General features: G+C 33.7%; 1 protein-coding gene across 23 annotated transcripts in view; it reads left to right on the top strand.

Annotated features, from left to right (window-relative positions):
- Dh31-R (Diuretic hormone 31 Receptor) overlaps positions 1 to 10886 on the top strand; it is a 179581-nt gene that overhangs the window by 99225 nt on the left and 69470 nt on the right. For all 23 annotated transcript variants that reach the window (XM_031973257.2, XM_076366580.1, XM_076366578.1 and 20 more), the window contains one exon: positions 10740 to 10850. In XM_031973257.2, the coding sequence (XP_031829117.1) occupies positions 10740 to 10850 (111 nt within the window). The remainder of the gene's footprint in view (positions 1 to 10739; positions 10851 to 10886) is intronic.

The following is a 10886-nucleotide window of genomic DNA, read 5'->3' as shown; positions in this document are numbered from 1 at the left end:
GTTTCATTTGTCAATGTAGATATTTTGTATTTTATTTGATACAGGTAAATTGCAGAAGATAATATTACGTTAAAAACGAAAAAATATTTTTTAAATTTTCTTCTGATGAGTTAAGGTAGTTTCGTACCAGACTGCAGTTTATGATAAAGTCACAAATATGCAACAAATCCCCGCGAAAGCAACAACTCTAATAATGTCGTTCGAGGCTTTCATGCAGCTACTTTATCGCTTTCATTTGATAGAAGGGTAAGTTATCTAATTAGCACATACAGAGGGACTTGTAAAATTAATGCGTAATTTTCGCACTAACTGCGTCATGTATAATACAATCTGTCAACACATTGCGAATAGAATCTTTATGGATTTAATAATCATTTCAGAATATTATGAATAATAATTAGAAAAATATATTTTTGTTTATAATTATAATTACTACATTAGAATCTATGTATTCACTATGGAATATGTATGAATATTAATAAATATGTGTAAACTGAACACTATAAGAATTAATAGAATAAGTATATCGAAATAAATTTTACTTTGAATGCAATTTTAATCGATTATTTTCACGTTCTAGTTATTAATCGCTGCTTTATTCAATATATTTTAAAATGTAATATAACGGTAAACTACATTATCTTGCTTTTGATCGCGGTTTCAGTCGCAATTTATAAAATTAATGGAAAAGTGTTTATACATGTAAAAATAAACGTGGAAAATTTTATTTAAAATGTTTTAATTATTTTATGCGAAGTTTTATCTAGAAGCGAAGAGAGTACTATGTTATTGGATTTAATGAAAATATATCGTAATTTCGAATTAAGTTGATTAAAACGCGGCATCGTTAATAATACGTACGTAACAAAGCCTTCCATTTAATGTTGTCATGAAAGAAATTTATAATACCATCGCAATTATTTAAAAAAAAAGATATTAAAATCATTAAGATCATCTCTTGTGAAATAAACTTGACATATTTTCTAGAAACATATATACAAAGAACAAGCGAATGCGTTTATTAAATATTATTCCAAAACTATTGTCACTACACAATTAATACTTCAGGGAAATTAAGTTTGGATAGAATGGAATTTAATTAACAATAGAAACTATAAAGGGCAAAGTATTATTCAATTTTATCAAAAACAAACATTATTTACTTAATGCATACACCTACTGCAAATAAATAATTAAAAATCTTAAAATATCATTTAACGAATAATAACAATTTTTCAAAAACTTTTTTCTTAAAATAGTAAGGAAGTATGCTTTGAACAATGTTTGTTTGTACGCGAGATATTTGCAAATAAAATTCCATTCCTCGCGTAACACGTTCCTCAAATTCGCAGTATTTCCCAGTGAGCACCATCTTCCACTTTGTTCACGGTAATGAAAATATTTCGAATGGCCGGCGTTGCGGTTCTGCTGTGTACAGATAGATCGACGCTTGAAGCGAAACCATTAACGCGGACAATAACTTCTTCAATCGATTTTAAACTTTATTAACGGCTGAAAGTCTTGTCAAATATTTACGCGTTTTTAACAGAATTAAATGCAACCGCTCAACATTTAACTATAGGTACTCTGATCAACTTCTAGTGAGCTGTTAATCCAGTTAAAAAATGTCCTCGTCGGAAAGATGGTGTCGGTGGCAGCCACCCAGCCCGTTTTTCTCGTCGCCTGCACCCTACGAGTGGTTGCCATCGAAATCTCGCGTTTTTCGCCACACACATATATATATGAGCGAAGTTAGGGAATCATTAAGAAGAAGAATTGTCAAGTGCATTGAAGTAAGAGGTAATCATTTTAAACACATACTAAAGTACAAATAAAACGATCACACCTTTTTGTCCATTTCCTTGCAAGTTTGACCTTGAATGACCTTGAGTCATAGGTCGATGAATTCGTCTTAAAACGCACTATCTTATAGTGGATAAAAAAATGTATCATTCTATTTAAAAAAAGAAAGTTGACCTTCACTTCACCTTGGAGTGTCCACCAGGAAAGATAAAAGTTCCACCACATGATGTCCCCCTCGATATTGAACAACTTTTGTCTGAAACATTTTTGCATATAATCAATATTTTCGGAGATATTCGACTGTAATGCTTTATAATTTCCACCCTGTATACATATTAACTTAGACTATGTATATTACTATTATATAATGTATAATATTACCGAAATATTATAGAAATATGACAGTCAATGGATACAAATATTACTAGCAAGATAATCCATTCAATGTTAGATCAACTTAGAGGTTATGGTCCATATATATAATACATCTATTATAGAAACTGTATACGGCGTTGAATTATTTTCAAATTTTACTTGTTACCTTGACACTTATCCGATATTATATATGCCAAATTATTTCAAATACTTTATTTCGAATAATTTCGTCTATGTGTGTATATATAGATTAGGAATAACATGGGAATATAGAAAATTAAATAAATATAAATGTTTATTAATAATAAGATACGTAACGGTTAAATATAATGCACAACTATAGATGACGACTAAACACAACACACGAATCTGTAACTAATTGCCACGAAGGCCAACGCACGACTATCTCTCCCAAACGCTCTTTCGATACTCAAACTGAAAAATCATTTTATTGCTCTTCGTTCACGCTTACCCTTGCATTCACGTTTCTTAAAAATATTCTAAATTACGTTAAAATTTTAGATACTACAAAACTTTCCAACAATTTACACGTTAACTGGCACGGGATCCTTGAACGTTCTATACATAAACTGTTCCTTTGTGAGAAAGATAAGGTAGAAATAATTATTAAATATTTCATGCGCAATTCTAACGTAAAACTACCTAAGTTGCTTAGAATATTAACGCTAAGTGCCCCATCGCTTTGTATTGTACATACCTATTTTTATCGTAACCAGACAAATAATTGATTATGAAATGAAGGTAAAGAAGTTAGACGATACATTTTTCTTATTGGAAACGGAAACAGAAGGGAAGACAAAGATTGAAACCCCCATTAATCCAACCATACAGGAATTAATATAAAATTAAATGAACGAAGAAAAACGCAGAATTTCAAATCAAATTTCAATATCGGTCTTTTGGCCGGTGAAGATACATTTAGTATCAAACATTTTTATTTGTCACTAATCATATTAAAATATTATAATTATTTTCAAGCAATTCAAAAATGACGAGCACCGGGAACTACCGCAACAGTCGACGCGTTAACCCCTTGGCCTACAATATCGTATCAGACTCGTGATGCAGATTTCAAATAAAATTTGATAAATATAAATGTCACTTAATTCTTCCAAGTCCGAATTGAATATTGGTTCTCTGTTATTAATTGCAATGCTTCTGAGTAAAAGTAGACATAGAATAAATGTAGCATTTTTGTCTTTTTTCACTGAATTATGTTCAGTAAAACATCTCTGTTGAGCGCAATCGAGAAAGAAATCATAGGGCAAGGGGTCAAACCGATTTTTCTAATTTCTTCTACAGAAACTCTAAGAGTGTATCTGTTCAGATTTCAATTGTCATTCAGTTTGCGTATTTCTAAATGAATTTCTTCAGTAATTTCTTAGAGAAACATCTGTTGTCTTTTCAGTAGTTGTAAAAGAAGTGTTTAGAAATAGGTAATTTTGATCCATCTAGTAGTCCTAGTGTTAAATAATCTGTTTCTGTAATATGATTCGAATATTGATGTTTATTAGTTTCAACAAGTATCGAGTTTAATAACAATAAAAGCTTGTAATGTAAAGACAAGTAACGTTTCACTAACATGTTCTTGTTGACGGTGATCAAGCCGAAAAGTTGATATCCTGAGTTCTCAAACTGCTCCACATTATGCAACGTGCGTAGTGATATACTAGAAACACTTGTGTAATAATTGAATGTAATCTATCTTTGCGAGTCAAGTTGGAGCAGTACCAAATGACTTTCCAAGGTCAATGTCGAATGGTAGATAACCGTATAACTCTAAACATCGAAGAAACGTTAACCTATTCCCATCAATATCGCATATATGTGCAGATTTTTTCTGGATTGCATCACCGGAGCGCATATGTGCGCGCTAACTTTTAGAGCATTATAACTAGAACGCATATGAACAAGAACATGAACAGTTACATTATATCTATCACTACCATAAAGATTTACTGACTTTTTATTTTGATCCAATAAAAAATATTTTTCGTGGTAAGGACCAATTTTCCACTTTTCCGTATGATGTAAATGGATTAAACACAACTTTGTACTTATCTCATTCACTTACCGTCAGATATTAATATTACTCGGTTTACATTAACACGTTGACTACCGAGTATTAGTTAACTAGTCCACACGCGTTAGCCCTGTGCCGCAAAACTAGTGTACAAGTCATACAACGGGGGTATTGCAATTAAATGAAACTGTTGTACCCGAATCACAAGTTTACAGGGCGCTGTCAATATGACGCTAAACTATTAAAGTAAGTTCTTTTTCACTCGTAAATATCAATGTGGTAAAAAAGATAAAATGGTATTATAAACAATAATAACTTGGGGTACGGGGCAAGTTTTCATATTTTTTATAGTCGATGTGTTAAAAGATAAATGAACTGAATGAGAAAAATACAAGCAATACAATAATCTGGGAAATTTGTTTAAGAAAATAGAATTATTTGAGTTTAAGGGGAATATAAAAGTGTTTTTGAAATTTTACGTAGGATCAAGTAATAAATTGACGTTGATAATTGCTTATTTGTGAAAGTACACATTCTTCCAGTTTATTATTTTCGAAATTGAATAGCCTTCAAAAGCACAAAGTATTTAGGCGGGAAAATGTTATTTCACGTTTCTCATTCAGTTTCACGAGAAATGTCTTTCCCTAATCTTATCATAAATTGTGGCTCGCTCGCTGTATCATAAACGACCTAATTTGAATAATTAAAACTTACGAATTCAATGATTATAATATATTACAGTGTATTACTTGATCCTGGGTATTATACATTCATAACAACATAAAACGTCTCCGCGATCTTCCTCTTCCCAACTGCACCGATACGCTCGTGAAATTCATTAAAACGTACGCGAGATATGCAAGAGTATGCAGAATACGCGGGGCACGATTAATAAAAAATTCTCAAAAAATTCATTTAGCCCGCTTTTCCGTATAATTATATCCCGTTACAAACTCGTTATAAATTTATCATTACATTGCTAAAACGATGTAAATTACATTCTCAACATTACAATATTAGCAGAGAATTAAAGTTTCCAATAGACCATTTTTATTTTTTACAAAAACAACATTTCCACATCTCGTTAATTATATATAAATAACAAGACAGTGAATACTTTCAGAAATTCCGTTTCCTTTAACACTAGAACTACCAAGCACAAAAACTGACCTTTTAATTTCCCTTTGTAGAAACTATAATCGTCCGTTTAATAAGATTTTATCTGGCTTACATTATAGTTTGAATACTAATAGATCAACTTCTTACGCGTTACATGCGGGCCATTTTGCTCATTTCGACTTATACCAGTCACAATCAACTCATTTATTATTCAATATGTTGTCGGGATCTTTAATTGCAAATAGAAATACTTTCAATTATACGTAAAAGGAACCAAACTTTTACTTTCAACATAAAATGGTAATAAAATAAATAACATTTATTTACTATTGCTGGAGGGTACACGAAAAGGATAAGTACTTCCACACAAAATCCGTTAATAATTTCTCAACGAAGCATCTGTACTTTTTGAGTAGTCGTAAAGGAAAGAATCAAGAATGGATCATTTTAACTCATCTAATAGCTCTAGTGTCAAAAACCACCTATTTCTTCGAAGTAATTACAGTTGAGAGATGACTCGATATCTAGCAAAATTGCATTTTTAAGTTTTTACTTCAAATTCATACTTTTTATACTTCTGACTAGTTACACGTAACCCTATTAACAAATATCAAATTAGCAATCGAAAATATTAGGAATCAGGAAACAAAACCAACAGAAAACTACCTGAGGAAAGATGAAAACTAATCTATTGGATCCGCATTTCTCAGCCTAGCATTAAATGATCTATATACTATATAATTTATTTCTATAGAAACAGACGCTTAATGTTCATTCTAGGTTCCCGAGGTGTCTCCGATGACGTCAAACACTTTGAAACTCCTTATTCAATTGCCAACGCGCTTATCACCTCTGTTCCCTTCACACGGACGCTTCAACACTTCGGTCCAACCGATTTGGAGCATTCGAACGTCTACTTTTCAACGAAGACCTTAATTTATCCTCGCGGTCGAATCGAATCTATCTACCCCCGCGTTCACAGATTTTGAGAAGTCCCTTTGAACGTTCACCGCTTTAGGTCCTCCGGTTCTCGTGACTGGCTCACGTAGTCAGCGATTCGGACAGGTCGCGATTGCTGTTCCTGATCAGAATAGCGCGGACCCCCTCCGGCTTATCCCCGAGAATCGGGTTGAGTTAGTGACTAGGTCTCGAGGGGTGGCGAAGGTTCCCAGATATCGACTCCTTTGTGCGGTTAGCAATTTATATACCGCGGATAGTGATTGGCAGTACACGTAGACTGCCGATTTGGTCTGCAAACAGAAGCTTAATGCATATTCGATGGGGCAAATAGCGACGATGTTTATATTGTGATTAAGGCGGCACGCAACAAGTAATTTTCCTTAACACTGAATCTAATTTAACACTGCAGTTACATTGCATTTAGTAGTTGAATTGTATTGAGTAGAATTTAGCAGTTAAATTGAATGATTTGTACTTTATTCGTACAAGTTATAAAAGTATATTTATTAATACCAGAACTACCTGTCAGTGTGACGAATGTAGGTTTCTTATTTTGCAATTACTGAATGTTATAACAAATATGGAAGAAATATATTGTTACAATCTTCATAAGGCTTATTCAACCCCAATAAATGGTTAGTAGTTTTAGTGTTAAGATTTTGATTAATTTATATTTTGGAATACACGTTAGAAAATGAATTTATTCAATTTCTCAGGCAAGCATCTGTATCTTTACGATAATTGTGAAACAAGAAATCTGAAATGAGTTATTTTGATTCTTTTGGTAATTCTAGTGTTAGCCCCTTGCCTTAGCATTTATTTCGTAATCATAATTTCGTTCTGAAAACCATGTTGATAGAAGAATACTTTTCTAGAATATTTTGTTGTCTGATTAATGGAACCCTTTAAATTCCAACGAGGAAAGGAAAAAGCACGACGCGTCCGGACGATGTGCCAATACTCGATAAGGGAATCGATACAGCAGTTAATGTACGCAGCTGTACGTGCGCTGCAAATAAAGTGCATCGACTAGCTGTATACGTCAAAGAGAAGGTGTGCTTTTGTGCGAAGTAAGAAAATACGTATCGATTTGCCATCGGGATCAGTACGCTCGCAAGCACGGATTTAAAGGATGGGATCATTTTACAATTCTTTTTAATTGGTGTGACGTGAATAAAAATTCAACAACAGCAACTGATAGACAGTTAACATCATGTTTAAGGAAGACATTAGTAACCTTAATATTAAAATCATTTTTCGTATACTTTATGTTGAAATATGATATGAAGTAAACTTTCTTGAAATGATGTTTATGCTATATTATATTAGTGAAGTATATTTTTGAAATATCATTTTCGTTGCTCGATTACGATTTAAATCGTAGGGTTATTGTAACTGCTCGCCAAAGATAAATCGACGAACAATCAAGGCCTGATTCAACGTGAAATTACTTTCGAATTAATTCTGTCCGGAGGAAATCGTGCACTGGAAGAGAGAAAAAAGTTCAAATAAGGCAGATTGTTCGTGAATTACATAGTTTCGCGCGATCAATAAATTCAAAATCGTCGAGGAGATTTATTATTTTCACGATAAAATATTTCTACTGTCTGTAAAAATCTATTTCTTTTTCTTTGGTATGAAGAACCAATTTAATACCAAGCGAGTTTCTATTTTTACCAGTTTTTGACGATCTAATTCAGATTAGTGACTAAATTCATGTACAAATTTAAATTCAAATTCAAATTCAGAATTTAACTGTCAAATCTAAATAGGAATTCAAATTCAAAGTTCGGCAGTCACATTTAAATCGAAATTCAAATTCAAATTCAAACTTCAACGGTCAAATTCAAATTCAATTTCTTCCAATAGAATCTTCAGATGAAATTCATGCTTCCCTGAATTCAAACAATAATCTTTACATTTTTGCTGACAGCTACATCGCACTTGGAAATTTCCTCTATATTACTGGATTATCGTAAGCGTTCGCCACGTTTATTAACGATGACTGTGCATTATGTGAACCGGAAAAAACATTACATAGATTCAACACGTCGCAGGAAACTTGCTACAGTTTAATAATCAGGAGAAAAAAAAACTCGTCTCTGCTGGCAAAGAGCAACCCGGATCCCGACTGTCATAATAATAATGAAATTCCTTGGCCCGAGGGGTTGATATATGGGAAGGCACGAGCGTCACTCTTTATTTCCGCGCGGAACTACGTCACGCCTAGGAACGCGATCAGCTTTCTGGTCACGTTAATTACAACAACCTTCGGCCAGTAATTTCTGTCGGCTATGTCGCGGCAGAAAGTGCATCCACGTGTAATTTAAGTTACAAGTGGCGCACGCGACGTTTACATTAATCAAGGATACGTGGACACACGTCGGGCATGTTTTGCGGCGTGCTCCCTCGACGTCTGTAATTTGATAAGGGGAGGCTTCGCGATTAACGAAGAATAACGTAATTCATTTTACCGACGATCTTCTTCCAAAATAAATTCGAATTATAATCAATCATAATTTCCATCATACACGATTCTCGTCGTTTAAGAATTCTTCTCTTCGATTGTAAAATATCAGTATATCACACCAACCATTAATTCCTTTTGACAAAATGTACTACTTACCCAAATTAATCAGCTAAAATACGATGTAATATAATACAGGTTATTCAGAAGCTGTATATCTAAGTAACCGATCCGAATAATTAAGAGTACATCTTGTGAAAGTCGTTGATAGCTATTAACCTTTGGAAGCTACCATTAAAGAGTAATATGTAGCGCTATCGTAGATGAAATTTCATCCTCTTATATTGTAATAGTGTTTTAGAGATTGATAAAGTCAAGTATAGTTGAATGGTATTATTTCTTGGGAAAATTGGCGTTATCAATTGCTATTGCTAATGATACGAAAATGATCCGGCATTAATCCATTGTTATACAATACTGAGTCAGACTCGTGAGGAAATTTTCAAACAGAAGTTACAGAAATGAAATGTCATTCAATTATTTTGGGTTCAAATTGAATACTGTTTTTCTATTATTAATTGTTATGTTCTGAGGTGAAAAGGCGGATGTAGGTGAATTGGGAATTTTTCTTTGTTTTTTTAGTAAATCATTAATGACGAAGCTTTCCAGCGAGCGCAGTTGTGAAAGAAATCATAGGACAAGGAGTTAAATCAACAGATAAAAAAGTTATTTGTAGTTGAAAGTTAATTCTTGTTAGGATTTATCAACACAATGATTTTAGAAATTCGCTGTATCGCGATGACGTGCTTAATTCCTTGGTCTCCCCGAGGAGGCCGCTGGATCAAAAGGAAACACGGTTCGGGGTGCCTGATTGGATTCTTCAAGAAGGGCTGTTTATTTCCCAGTTGGATCGTTACTCGCTTTGTCGACACGATTCAATTTCCTCAAGCTGTGGACATGTTAATTGGACGCAAAATTCAATCCATATTGCTACTACCTTCTACTCTTTGAAATGACCCCCAACTTTGATCGTGAATGCGAGTTCTAGTTCCTCCGATACTTCAGGGAATTCTTTCATCAAAGGCAGAGAGAAAGAAAACGTACAACCAGATACGTTTAATCCCTCCCTTTTCTTTTTGACAAAAAGTCTAGCATTCTGTGAAAATTGTTCGAACAAAATTGAAAAATCGGTGCTGCAATCAATATTAAAGGAAAAACTTTTAGCGAATGTTCAAGATCTTTATTGTTATAAATGAAGAACTCGATCACCGCTATAAATGAAGACGTACAATTATAGTTTAGTCTGTGAAACGCTTCAATGGAGACATCTCTCCCATGTGTTTTGTCTTGGGACCGCTGCAATGGCAAACATTTCACTTTTAATTGTTTACCTGTATAGTTAACTTACGACTTAAATACTGATCAAAGATTTCGTTGGTCTGTGTGCGTTGGAAATTTCAGCGGTTGAACTAGGAAACTTTCGAGGGATCAATGGGAATTTCGGTCGTGTTACTTGCACCAGCACTAAAGTTGCCGCGGGGAAAACGAAGTGCTGAGTTCTGTGATTGTAGAGGAACTTCATGCAGTTTGTGGTTAAATCGTAAGACTTTCCTTCGGACTTCGCGTGAATTCGCTCACAGACTGGTCCCGTGAATACCAATAGTCGATTTAGCAACACACTGCGAAATTTGTGACAACACGATGAAAAAGGTTTCGAGAATCAATAAAATAAAACGCATCGGTACACATCACGTTTCAACAAAACCGAATTATATAACAGATTACAACAATGCCTAATAAATAAGAGGCAAATAAATGTTGAAACCTTTACTTATTGAAACGTATATTGTAAAATACTATAAAATCTATATTCAAGTTTTTCCTTGTATTTATCGATCGCATTGAACGTAGAAATACATAAAAAACGTTTCATTGAAACATATATAGCATAATGGATTATTTCTTTTGCAGAGCCATATTGTCGAGTGACATTCGATGGATGGTCATGTTGGCCCAACACTCCAGCGGGAACAACCGTATACGCGCCATGTCCAAATTTCGTCACCGGCTTCGATGCATCGTGTAAGTCTGTCAGCAACTCGAATTCAGCCTATTTTT

Source organism: Nomia melanderi, chromosome 4, assembly GCF_051020985.1.
Source record: "Nomia melanderi isolate GNS246 chromosome 4, iyNomMela1, whole genome shotgun sequence".
NCBI classification, from domain to species: domain Eukaryota; kingdom Metazoa; phylum Arthropoda; class Insecta; order Hymenoptera; family Halictidae; genus Nomia; species Nomia melanderi.
The sequence above is the reverse complement of the archived record's forward strand: the minus strand, read 5'-3'. Positions and strand labels throughout refer to the sequence as shown.